We start from the raw sequence: 12,749 nt of genomic DNA, 5'->3' as shown, positions 1-12,749 counted from the left end.
ACGATGGAGGTTGCGGTGGTATTCAGTGCTAGTGTCATGGTGATTTTGCCGCGTTAGCTCTGCGAACAAGAAAACAAGGATTCTGACATTTATCCACAATTTAAATGCTTATTGAGGCGAGAATTAGTCGCCGCAAAAAGCCGAATGTGTTGTAGTGTCTCCCTATTGATCAGTAATGCAAAATGGCACCCCATATATTTTACATAATTACTCTATATTTAAAACAAAATTGTAAAGAACCAAAAAAAAAGGGGAAAAAAAAAAAAGATGTAAGTATATCATGATTACTCTACAATTCAATTTTAACGACAACAAAAAGAATTGATAAATGTTGAATCTACAAATAATTCTTATAAAAGTAAGTTAATAAACTGATTTTGTCACGTGATACATTAAATATACTCTATAATAAGAATGATTTACAATTTTAGCCCTATTTGGAAGTTGGATTAGTTTAATTTTAAGTTGAATTTAACATTCAAATACATAATTTTTAAATTGTTAAACTCATCTAAATTTAAAACCTTTTTACACATGGACCCACTACTTTTTTAACTCAACATCTCTTTACACATATGACCCACAATATTTTTTAACTTTTTATAAATACATCTAAACTTATTAACATCCAAATATATTTAAACTCATCTTAGATGATCACATACAATTCACTTCATCAACTCAACTCACTACTATTTATAATTTATAAAAAATTCAACTCATCTTAAATCAACTTAACATCAAAACGGGATCTAATTGTTAAACTTGGAGTTACTATGTTCCAATCAGTATGTTTCTTTTGTACATATTTACCTAACATGGGCCAATCGGGAGTGGAAAATAAAAGGAGGAGAATTAGCATCTTGACTCACTTTCTATGTAAACAAACAGAGGTTTGATCATCCTTATTCATTTTTTCTAAGCTTATATTATTACATTGAATAATGTCAATTATAGAAACCAAAAAAAAAACACACACACACACATTTTCATCATACAATTATACAAAAGTTTTAGTATCCAAATTCATGAGTTAAAGAGTTGAAGAGGGATGTGGACTCTTTATTAAATAAAATTTTTTCTCAAAAGTGAAATGAAATCGAAGGTAGAATTTTTTGTTGGCGAACCTATCATTCAAGAACAGTACATGTCATGTCATGCAACATGCATAAATATGCTTTGTCTTGTATGACCACTCCTCGTATAATATATACCATGTATCATAATCATTAAAACATATATCTAAATTCTAAAAATCAACCATTTGGCCACGTTAAAAGACTATGGTACCATGTTTTTGACTGAAGATACCTTAAATATTGATAAACAGTAGTCGCCCGGTTACAAAGTTACAACCTTCACCAGCTAAGTTTGTTCTCTTCCCTCCACGTACGCCATTGCACATTTTTCTTCTGTCTCTTCTTATTTTAATATCATCCCAACCTCTACACTTGGAGTAGGACTTCGGAATTAGCTAGGGTGAGGAAATGGAAGGTGGCTATGGAATCTTATGGGCCTACCTGCTTCTCATTGCGCCGGCGTACCTTCAGTACGCCTATGCCCAGGCAACCGCCGAATCCACGGACAGTCCCTTTCGATTTGACTTGGACCTTACGCCCTCCACGTTGATCATCACCGTCGTCCTCGTGTGCGGATTCGCCTTGCTTGCGTTCTTCTCCATCTACATCAAACAGTGTGCACGGTCGCGAGCCGCGGCAGCTTCAGGAACTGTCAGACCGGATATGTCTCCCACTACCGACAGACCCAAACGCCGCGGTCTTGACCCTGCGGTGGTTGAGACCTTTCCGATACTCGCGTACTCCGCTGTCAAGGGTCTCAAAATCGGCGGTGGAGCGTTAGAGTGCGCGGTATGCTTGAACGAGTTCGAGGATCACGAAACACTCCGTTTGTTACCCAAGTGTAACCACGTCTTCCACCCTTCTTGTATCGACGCCTGGTTAACCTCCTGGGCGACTTGTCCGGTTTGCAGAGCGAGGCTCACCACGGAGGCCTCCAAAGCCGATCCATCACAAGCGACCGAGTCAACGCCGGAAAACTCGACTTCCCAAGTCGGCGAAGGCCAAAATCACGTCGTGGTTAACGTTGAGGAACTTGAAAGCGGAGACTTACAACAGGCACGCGAGATCGCAAACGTTCCGGTGAGGCCGGGGATACCTGAGAAATTTCAGGAGTCGAACTCGACGGGCGAATCAGTGGTTCAACCCGGAGAGAACACGGAACGATACACGCTGAGATTGCCAGAGGAGGTGAGGAAGCAGGTTCTGGAATGCGAGCAGCCGGAGATTCCGAAGAGCCACGGCGTCGTTTTGACCAGAGTAGAAAGTTCCCGGAAAGGTTATAGAACCGGTGGGGTAAGAGAGGAGTGACGAGGATCGGTAAGTGGGGACTACGCTCCGTTAAGACGCCGTTAAAAGAAATAGAGGAGTGACGAGGATCGGTAAGTGGGGACTACGCTCCGTTAAGACGCCGTTAAAAGAAATTAACGTGCTGGTTTGATTGTGATTAATCAAATCACATCACGATAAAGGTCTTGATTTCTTGGGACAAACGATGAGTATAAATTATAATATTTGATAGTGGCTTCTTGTATTTTTAAATTTTATGAGTGTTCTTTGTTCATTTCTGCATGGGAAACAGATCATGATGCTTTTTGGACCGTCCAAAAATAATGGGATGGTCTTTTTGGGAATTTTCTGTTGTTTTTGGCCTGTTAAAATATTTAGATAATGCCAACTACTTCTGGCGTTGCTTCAATTTTGTTTCAATCGCTTCGACACGGTAATTTTTATTTTTATTTTTTGGAATTATGTTATATATATTTATTTTTATATATATTTTATTAATATAAGTGATCAAAATAATTATTTTATATTAAAAAAATTAATATAATCAATTATACAAATGAATCACAAAAAAAATATGCATGTAATGGTAAATTTAACGATAATTTTTTTTTTTCATCTCGAATTTTATTATTATTTATTATCTGACTTAATATGTTTATATAATTCTTTGATTTTAAAAACAAAAAAAAACATTAATGTTTGATGTAAGAAAGCAAGGTCCAATTTATTGTGTTGACACGTTGAAACATCTTGGAATTGAAGCTTCTCGGCTGTCATTTCTCGCCACGTTATGTGAACGTGATGGTCCAGATTCTTATCCTTGTTTTGGCAAGTGGGTCGAGGGTAGTTGGAAATTTTAAATGCACTCTCACTTTTCGCTTGAAAAAAATATTTATTTTTTTTAGAATAATTTTATTTAAAATTTTGTATATATTTTTTATAATATAATTTAATTCAAAAAATAAATTTTAGAATTTAAATATTATAAATCAAATTTATTACAGTAGTGCTTGATGAATCTTAAACTCGATTTGGAAAAGTTCGGGAAATGAGAATCTTGTCGTTTTGGTGCTTTGACTCAGCAAGCTTATCCCTCCTGTGGAATATGAGAAGCCGCATGTGCGGGGTTATGCCGGGGCGGGGACGAGGGACGAGCCCATTTGTGCTTCTGAAACCAAACCGTGACGTTGGGCAGTCAACCGGAGTCAGTGTGCGGTGTAGAAATTTAAACCGGCCTATGAAGAGATTCTCTCTTTTTAGTTGTCTTTGATTGAAGTCACTACTGATCTAATCAAAACAGAGAGAGATCAGTAATGCTCGTGTGATTCGAAAAGTCTTACATGGACATTAAATCTTGTATGATAAAAAACATGTGTATATATATATATATATGATTAGATAGTCGGAGTCCCACATGTTGGTTTTCTAGTGGCAGCATGTGATGACACGTGTATTTGATTAAGATTAAAAAAAAAATAACGAATGGCGTGATCTCTCTAAAAAAATTCGTACGAAATGAACATCTTTAATTAGCATTAGCAGGTATAACATTGGAGACATGATGACATCAGCATCATTATCACTAGAGATAATGGGCTCATCACTAAGCAAAATTTCTTCGTTTGTAGCGGCCTCTTTAACTCATGTTGCCGGCGACACGACATTAACAAGCTTAGTACGTACCAGAAATACTAGCCGGGGCCTGAATTAGCAGACTTCTCGACTTCGATCGCCAGCAATATATTGCATTTTAAAGAGACATGCCCTTGTAAATCACATTTTGCACGATCTTTAGGAAAATGGTCATTCAAAACGGCCTTCTGCCTAGGCCTGCAACTTGGCCCACCTGTAGGGATTCTGCGGCCGACCCGACCCGAAGACGTATCCACAACCCGATCGGATGAATGTTGGTAGGGTCAAATACGGTTTATCTTTCCCTCGCCCCCCCCCCCCCCCCCCGCCCCCCGCCCCCCCGGGGGTGAAGTTTTTCCTCTTTTGGGCATTTGCTGAAAATATCAACTCTTTACATGCTTATGGGCGTCATCTCTTCTCCAACTTGGTTCTGATTTCTCTATTTATTCTTTGCAATCAGTACCGTCTCTTTGGCTGTGACTCCTATATATTATTACCGTGAATCTGTGATAGTTTTCCATGACAAAATGAACGGCGTCAAGGTAATTGCCATTCTTTTAGCTCTTTGGGTTTTGCATCATATATTTACCAAATTTATCTTGATGATTCTTAAGGCAAGGACGACACACAATGCCCCCACCCCCTTTTCTTCAACTTTCGCCCACTATTTCTGGCCATGAATTTTTGGGCTTTTTTCTTTCTATTGAAATTCCTTCTTATTGGTCGAAATGGGTTGTATTTTGGATTTGAGTCTCTACCATAACTTCATCCTTTTCGACCAAACAAACAATACACAAATGTGAACAACATGAGTTGTTTGGCAACATCTGTGGAGAGACCATATCAATCGAAAGGCCCTAGAACATATAAGAAGGCTCATAGTTCAATAAAAATCAAAAAGATCAAAAAGCCTAGAGGATGGGCCCAAGGGTCATAGGATAGTCAAGAAAATATTGAAGAGAGATATATATAGCATAACTTTTAACAGAAAAATAAAAATAGCAAGAAGTAATGCGATTATTCAAAATTTTAAGTAATGATTTGTTTCGATAAATCCTGAATAAGATATGTATAGCAAATAAGTCTATATATACAGGTAATATTTGATAATGAGAGATAAATGACCTTTTGACTAATTTAATCATCAGAATTTTTGTAGGAGAAGTCGCCCTCGAATTTCATCAGTGAATTGCTGCAGCACAGTAGAAAATTGGAAATGAGACACGTCCTTAATAACCTGAAAAAAGTAAAGATCCTGCTTTTTAAGTGAAGATTGCTCAGATTTAATTAGAGCTTTTGTACAATTCTGAGAAAATAAAAAATTATCATATCTAAGGAAGAACAGGTCGGTGCAGAATGTGCTTTGGACATTGTTCTAGTTTGTCTTGAGATTCTTCTTCTTTGGCCTCTAAAACATCATCGTTTGATGAAGAACTGTAGTCTACCATAGACATCTCCGAATGAAGGTGATGGAGGAGGCGCAATGAGATGACGAAGAGAGTGAGGAAGACTAGCGGCTAGGCTTTGATCTGCTACAAGCTTAAGTGAGACGGGTTGCTCGGGTTGGAACTGATAATTAACGAGTTCGATCCGAAAGTCAGTCCAAATGGGTTTTATTGGGCGGGTGGTTCAGGCAAATCGGGTTCTCAACTTAACTGCATAGGCCTACTTCTGCCAATACCCATCCTTAAGTCCAAATCGATTTCTGATCTCTAGGTTAGAGGTAGGTTTAGGGTGAGATCTAGTTCGAGACAATTGCTTTTTATTTTTTGTTTTTGAAAAAAAGGAAAATACTGTTGTGTCGCCTTAGTGGTACTGTTCAAGTCTACAGCTCGGAAAAAAAATTTATTATTATTATTATTTTTTTACTTAATGAGTAAGGAAATTATTTTAAGTGTATTGATATATATTTTTATTTTAAAAAATATTTAAATCTATTAAAAAATGTGAAAAAAAAGAAAAAAAATTTATAACTGGGCAATAGCCCAATGACAAACTCTGGGCAGCATAGTAGCTATGCCCTTGAAAAAAACAGATTTTACAAAAGTAGAGTAATGCAAATGATAAAAATATTATATAAAAGTAAATTCATAACTTAACATTGTTTTATGTATCTATTAAATTTATTTTATAATAAAAATAATTTTATAATTTAATGTATCAAATTAATTTACATCACCTTATTTTGTATATTTATTTTTTGTCATTATTTTGATATTTTATATTTAGTGAGATTTGAAGAGAAATATCTAAAAGTATTTAAAAATATAGAAAATATTTATACAGCCAAACATACCTTAAAGAAGTGAAGTTTGATGGATATATATAACTCCTTTCGAACATGACTACATCACGGCCCTACCCGCTACTGTTCTTGATAAAGTTGAGAATCCAAGCAACGCCAGATTCCACTGAATCATTTGGTCAGCCGTTTCCATCAAATGGTAGCTTTCCTTCCTTTCTTTAGGTTTTATTAATTAATTATTAGGCTGCAGCCGCCTCTGTGGTCTCGCCGTCTGTATTAACAGCCGCGGTTTTAGCACAAACTCAAAACACTTTCTATGGAAACACATCCTTATTCTTCCTTATCATTATGCATGCGCGAGCGGCTGCCTGATCTACAGTAACAGAAATTACCCTTTCGAATTAACGAAAGACACTTCAATTAGAACGGTCGATCACCGTCCTTCACGCATCATATCAGCGAGCTTGTTTAATTGATTTGATCAAATGTAAGATTTTGTCACAAAATTATTCTATTTTCGAATGATTAAACCGTATTTACTATTTATCGATATATAACATGTCTGATAAGATGTTGAATTATTGTTGATGTAATTTTTGGCCACGTGTCGGATTTTTAGGCCACCATGACCCACCCTGAACCTAGCTCCATAAATATATACTTTTGTTCTCTTCCCGCCCACGATAACGTCCCATTCCTCCAGTCTCCATAACCTGTAAAAATATCCTCGAACTTTAATCCATCCGGCCATCTTCATTTTTGTTTTCTCGTGCAGCCTAATCCATTCGAAAATGAGAGTATGGATCAATCTCTACCGTCCTGTAGTTCCCCCTTTAGTCCTATTGTTCCTCTCCCCGGTGTATCTCCTTGCCGATGCACAGTCTGGCAGTACAGAATCAATGTACAGTCCTTACGGACCAGACGCCAATTTCAACCAGTCGATGGCGGTTGTCGTCGTGTTCCTCATGGTGGCCTTCTTCCTCATGGCTTTCTTTTCCATCTACATCCGGGAGTGCCTTGAGTCAAACGCCGCCGCCCCCCACAACAACGGTCTGGTGATCACCACCAGCCAGCCAAGCCACCACGGTCTCGACCGTGCCGTGATTGAGACCTTCCCGATCTTCGTCTATTCCAAGGTTAAGGATCTGAAGATCGGTAAAGGAGCGCTCGAGTGCGCGGTGTGCTTGAGCGAGTTCGAAGACGACGAAATGCTGCGTTTGTTGCCCAGATGCTACCATGTTTTCCATCCCGATTGCATTGACGCCTGGCTAGCTTCTCACGTTACGTGCCCGGTCTGCAGAGCTAAGCTTGAATTCGCATGCGAAGCACCGCAATCGAGTACCGACTCGACCGACTGTTCGAATCAAGATGACAACCCGAGCGCAGAAGTAGTACCAGTCGAGATGCGAAACGAGCAGGTTTCGATTGATATTAACGATGATAACAGCACGGTCGAGATCGCGAACTGTCCTTCGAGGACGAGAATATCAGGGAAGTTCCCGAGGTCGCACTCGACGGGTCACTCACTGGTTCAACCCGGAGAGAACACGGAGAGATACACACTGAGATTGCCAGAGGAGATGAGGAAGCAGATGATTCTAGTAAGTGGGAACCTGAGGCGGTCGAGTAGCTACGATGTCGTTTTGGGAAGTATAGGCAGTAGTAGAGGGAAGAACGGCAGTGTGGACCGGCAGGTTGGAGCGTCGGACCGGTGGGTGGTGTCAGTGACGCCGCCGTTTGTATCGAGGGGTGGCTCCGTGAAGTCTCCAAAGTTAGGCGGGGAGGGAAACGTGACGAGTACTGGAAAGACCTTCTTGACGTCGGTTAAAGACGCCGTTAGATCGTCTTTAGCGTGAAGACAGAGGGAGGGCAAGAAAAAGATCATCCGTCGGTCCCGTCTCAGGTTAGACGGTGTGTCGTTGTAAACAACAGTTTTGTATCATATTAGTTTATTCCATTTCATCTCTTAATTTCTTCAGAAATTGTACGCTAACTTGATTGCTGAGATTGACTAATTGTAATGGATAAGCAACATTTTAAAAAAAATAAATCAAAGTGTTAAATTAAATTAAAACAGATAGAGTTTGTACAAAAATTTCATTAAAAACGTGAGTGATTAATTAATGATGATGTGATTAGTTTTTATTTTTTTATTTTTTGAAAAGGTTGATGTAATTAGTTAATTATATGTATATTCTATTGTTGTTAGGACATATCCCAACAAAATATACGCTGGTAGAGTTGAGGTGACGTTTGGATAATCATTAATACAGGAGAGTATACTTTTGAGGGTTTATCTAACATGGCATTACTACAGTGCATGGAAACTGCTTGGGACAGGTGATAAATCCCTCTTCTCCTGTCTTGTTCAATTTTACCTTATGAAATGAAAATTTGATTATAAATTTGTTTTTTATTTCTTATTTTATTATATTTACATAAAGCATTTTAAGCAATTGTCTATTTTTTTAGCATTAGACCTTAGTAATTAACCATAATTTGGTTGACCTTTAAACAGAGCAAAAGAAAAAGAACATCCCGCAAGATCGATACAATGTCAATCCAACGAGGGGGGGTTTTTTTTTGGGCTTCTAATCCAATATATCTCCTCAATTAGATCATGGATTCATGCTGCATGTAGGATTGTTTATCCAGGTCCAATTTTTTCCTAACCTAATATGGAACTCAATTATGGATTTCAGTCCGGATTAAATTCGGGCCGGTATCCACATCATTAAAACCCAAATCTATACGGCCCGGGTACAATTTTGACACCTGGGTATTGGTTTTACCTAGGTTTAAATCAGTACTTGGGTTGTGTAAAAATAAAACCCTAAGCCCCAGACAGTCCTCTCTCTCTCTCTCTCTCTCTCTCTCTCTCTCTCTCTCTCTCTCTCTCTCTCTCTCTCTCTCTCTCTCTCTCTCGTTAGGAACTTTAGCCAATAGAGAAACCCCTGACCCATCTCATCGTGACTCCATCATAGTTATCGAATCATCGTAATCTCCTTCATTGTCGAATCGCCATCATCTGTCTCTCTCTCTTACTCTAGTGCCGAAACCCTAGCTCGTGCCACTCTTCCTCTGCTGATCGAAGATCTGTTCTTCGTGGCCGTCTTCTTCTACTTTTCACTCAGTTTGGCTAGATATGCTATTTTATTTTAAAGATTTTTTTTTTTTTTTTTTTCTGTTGCTAGATTTGTAAAAGGGTCCCAAACAATGGATGTTGGTGGCTATAGGAAAGATCTAACAACTTTGGGTGCTCTCCAGCGAGGTTCCTAACAGTCTTGGTATGTTTTCTGAAACTCTAGCCTCCTCTGTTTTTTGCATAAAGGCGACTTCACTTGAAACCCTTAACCGTATATTTAAGTGTTATATCTTTGTACTATTTTTATGCTTTGAAATGGTTGCTAGATCTACTCTTTTTGTTTTTAAACTTGGTTTTTTTTAATTTTTTATTATTTTGGCCTGTTTTGTTTTGTGTTGCCTACTGATTTTGGTGAGACATTTTGTTTACGTTACTTATATGTAGATTCAAGGGTTCAACGATTTTTGTCCAACAACTATGTTTTTTTTTTCATTTTTTTCTTCATCTGTATGCTGCTGATTCGACTCCATACTTGCATTTTCTCAAAGAGTTCAACTACGGATCAGCCACTGTAGTGCGTCAGCCGTTGCACACCTTACGCGGACGTACCTTTTTTTTTTTTTTTTTTTTTTTTTTTTTTTTCTCTATCTCCTTCTGGCTAAAACTATCATTTGAATTTTGAACCATCGACATATCAAACACATCCCATTCCCGCGTCCCTCTCCCTCCCTCTCGTCACCCAGCACCCTCGAGCGTCGCCGTCCCTATCGTCATCCAACACCGACGACTCGTCGGCCTGCCTCGGCCCATCGTCCCCAGTCTTTTTTCTCCACAGTCCATTTCATACAAGAGGGAGGAGTTCGCGGGGACCACTCGTCGCCCAACACCTGTGAGCCTTCCACTGCACAGTTTAAATCCTTCCCCCTATTTTCTTCTCAGCTCATATTTTGGAAGAGTTAAAGCAAAAGGGAAGTGCTCCTCTCATTATTTTCTGGGTTTTCTTTGGAGTGAGAAATTGCTCCAAATTTGGTCTTCGTAACTCTAGCTCGCTTCAAATTCTTTTTGGGTTCTTCCCTACCTGAAATTTGGTTGCTAGGGGTTTTGAAAAAGCAAAATCCCTAATTTTTGGTTCTTTAAAAGCCTTATACTACAGTGAATATTGTACGTATAGCATTTGTGGAAGTTTGCTTATTTGTTTGTATTTGCATCTCGTAAACAATGAGAGAAGAACAACCATCAGAGAACCGAACCAATGCTTTGTCTATTTGTTTACTGGGAAAATGTTACATAGGGAGCTTCAGTTGTGATGATTTCCTTTATTTTATATTAGGGTCCAGATATTCTAATAATATCATTTGATTTAGTTATGGCAATTATCTTCATTAGGATTAATGACCAAGAGATAGATTATTTCTAGTCCTTTTAGTGCAACTTATCTATGCCTCCTAGTTTATCTGGGTATAATGTTGTTAATCCTTCTTTAGATGAGTGGTTCATTTTTCATAATTTATCGACAATGAGTACATAAATGTTATGTAAAGATGTGCTTCCTCAATTTTGTTGGAAACAATCATGGGGGTTCTTCCTCGATTTTAGACTACCTCTACTTCAATTCATTTTCCTCCCAATGTTTAGGCTTCAATTCAATTTCTTTATTAACAATGTGATGTCTTGTTGACTGAGAGAGTGACATTGTTGAAAAATTAAAGCTGAAGCATCTTTGCTAAGACACAAACAAAGATCTATGTAAACAAGTTGAAGGACTACATATGAGCGGATTTAATGAGGTTGAGGAGCTTGCTTACTTGAGATGGGTGAATTCATGCTTAAGGAATGAGTTGCGCAATTCATGTATGCAAGTTATAAATGTGAATTCGATGACAAAGTTAATAAATTTAATGCAACACAAAGTCTTTATATAGATTGCTTTACATGAGTAGTTAATTAAGTTTTTTTTATTCTTTGTTGTGTGCACGAGTTTATTTGTGAGCAATAAATTTTTAGTAGCAATGATGTGGAGTTTAGTAAAACTTATATGATTTTTCTCTGCTAATGAGAATAGAGTTTTGATATTATGTTATCTTTTTTACTTATCAGGAAAAAAAATTATGTCGGCTTTTACTTGGCAAAAGTGATTAAGATAGTGATTTCTTGTTTCTCCATGGTTTCTTATTTTTAGAAAGATTCAATGGAAGAGTCTATTGAGATAGTGATTGAGAAGTTGCTTCATGTTACAAAAGATTTAGAACCAGGTAATACAAAATTGCTTGCATATGATAGTGAATTCGGAACCAACTTAGCTACTTCAAGTTTGATATATCCTAAAGCAACCCTATTCACCTAACCTTGTCTAGTTCCAAACCTCATAAAAATCCACTTTTGGTATAATTCTTTAGTGCTAAGGCTTTTCAACAACCATTTTCACTGTTGAATCTCCCGACCAAAATTATATTACCATGACCATAATGTATCTTTTCATGTTATGTGCAGATTGGTGTAATGGAGTATTTTGACTATTAAAGTTTCATCATTAGTGTTTGTGTTCCTTTTCTGATGATGTTATGATGGTATTCTTCTAACGCCAAGCTATTTTTGCTGGTCTATCTTCCTCAGCCAAATTTTCCTCATTATGGCTTTCAGTATATTTACTCTGCCATTTTTTAGATCTGGTTTCAACCCAGTATTTTGAGTGGCTAATGTTTCGGATAGAGGATTTTGACAAGATTGGAAGTGAAGACAAGTGGACAGTTTGTAAGGGTGTTGCAGTGAAGCTGGTGGCATATCTTGTGTTACTATAGTTTGTCAATATTACTTTCACTAGGCCATTGTAGGATGTTCTTCGAAATGGAGTGAAAATTTGTTTGTAAATGAAATTGATGGCTAATGAAATAGTCATTATCAGGTGTTCAGTGTATTGATTATAAATGAAATCTAAGAGTTTTCAATAAAGGTTACAATGCTAGCAATCTATGTATTATAGGAAATTGTCTCCAGAGTTGTTACAAGCTTTTCAAAGTGCTAATATCATATTGAATTGAATTTAAGCCTCAATTAGTTGTTATGTAATTCCATAATTTCATTTTGTTATACATTTTCAATTACTTTTTAAAAACAAACTTAGTTGATATGTTTTGTCAAAAGGCAAGTCCAGATTATTTCCATTTTCTTTTGGGTATATATCTTTCCCAACCGTCATCCATGTAGTACTCTAGAAAATAATAGACCATAGAATGACACTTGTGGATATATTGAATCTTAACAAGAGAATGCACAACTTTGATTTTGTTATACCATTGACTATTTTCTTAGTGCAATACAAAACATAGTAGGAGTATCATTACAGTAGATCCATTCAAAAACGATATACTCTATACAATGTACTATTTACCTATAATTTATCCGAACCAAGCCAAAACTATTA

The 12,749-nt window shown here is 37.4% G+C and overlaps 2 protein-coding genes across 24 annotated transcripts; both read left to right on the top strand.

The window, feature by feature from the left end:
* Positions 1 to 1,343: 1,343 nt before the first annotated feature.
* Positions 1,344 to 2,775, top strand: LOC122308816 (E3 ubiquitin-protein ligase ATL6-like). 2 transcript variants are annotated; one of them, XM_043122070.1, is made up of 2 exons: positions 1,344 to 2,381; positions 2,444 to 2,775. In XM_043122070.1, the coding sequence occupies exons 1-2, from the start codon at positions 1,488 to 1,490 to the stop codon at positions 2,447 to 2,449; spliced, it is 900 nt and encodes a 299-aa protein (XP_042978004.1). In that variant the 5' UTR covers positions 1,344 to 1,487; the 3' UTR covers positions 2,450 to 2,775. The 2 variants fall into 2 exon arrangements, with proteins under 2 accessions (XP_042978004.1, XP_042977995.1); XM_043122061.1 differs by having other exon boundaries at positions 1,346 to 2,775.
* Positions 2,776 to 6,909: 4,134 nt separating this feature from the next.
* Positions 6,910 to 12,277, top strand: LOC122308764 (E3 ubiquitin-protein ligase ATL31-like). 22 transcript variants are annotated; one of them, XR_006242232.1, is made up of 6 exons: positions 6,910 to 8,146; positions 8,453 to 8,583; positions 9,438 to 9,530; positions 11,508 to 11,580; positions 11,819 to 11,895; positions 11,993 to 12,277. XR_006242232.1 is itself a non-coding variant. In XM_043122033.1 (2 exons), exon 1 carries the CDS (start codon positions 7,035 to 7,037, stop codon positions 8,097 to 8,099), a length of 1,065 nt encoding a protein of 354 aa, XP_042977967.1. In that variant the 5' UTR covers positions 6,910 to 7,034; the 3' UTR covers positions 8,100 to 8,146; positions 11,819 to 12,277. The 22 variants fall into 22 exon arrangements, 1 of the variants encoding a protein (XP_042977967.1); XR_006242226.1 differs by lacking the exon at positions 11,508 to 11,580; XR_006242223.1 differs by having other exon boundaries at positions 11,819 to 12,277.
* The last annotated feature ends 472 nt before the right edge of the window (positions 12,278 to 12,749 follow it).

Source organism: Carya illinoinensis, chromosome 1 (genome assembly GCF_018687715.1).
Source record: "Carya illinoinensis cultivar Pawnee chromosome 1, C.illinoinensisPawnee_v1, whole genome shotgun sequence".
Taxonomy (NCBI): Eukaryota; Viridiplantae; Streptophyta; class Magnoliopsida; order Fagales; family Juglandaceae; genus Carya; species Carya illinoinensis.
The sequence above is the reverse complement of the archived record's forward strand: the minus strand, read 5'-3'. Positions and strand labels throughout refer to the sequence as shown.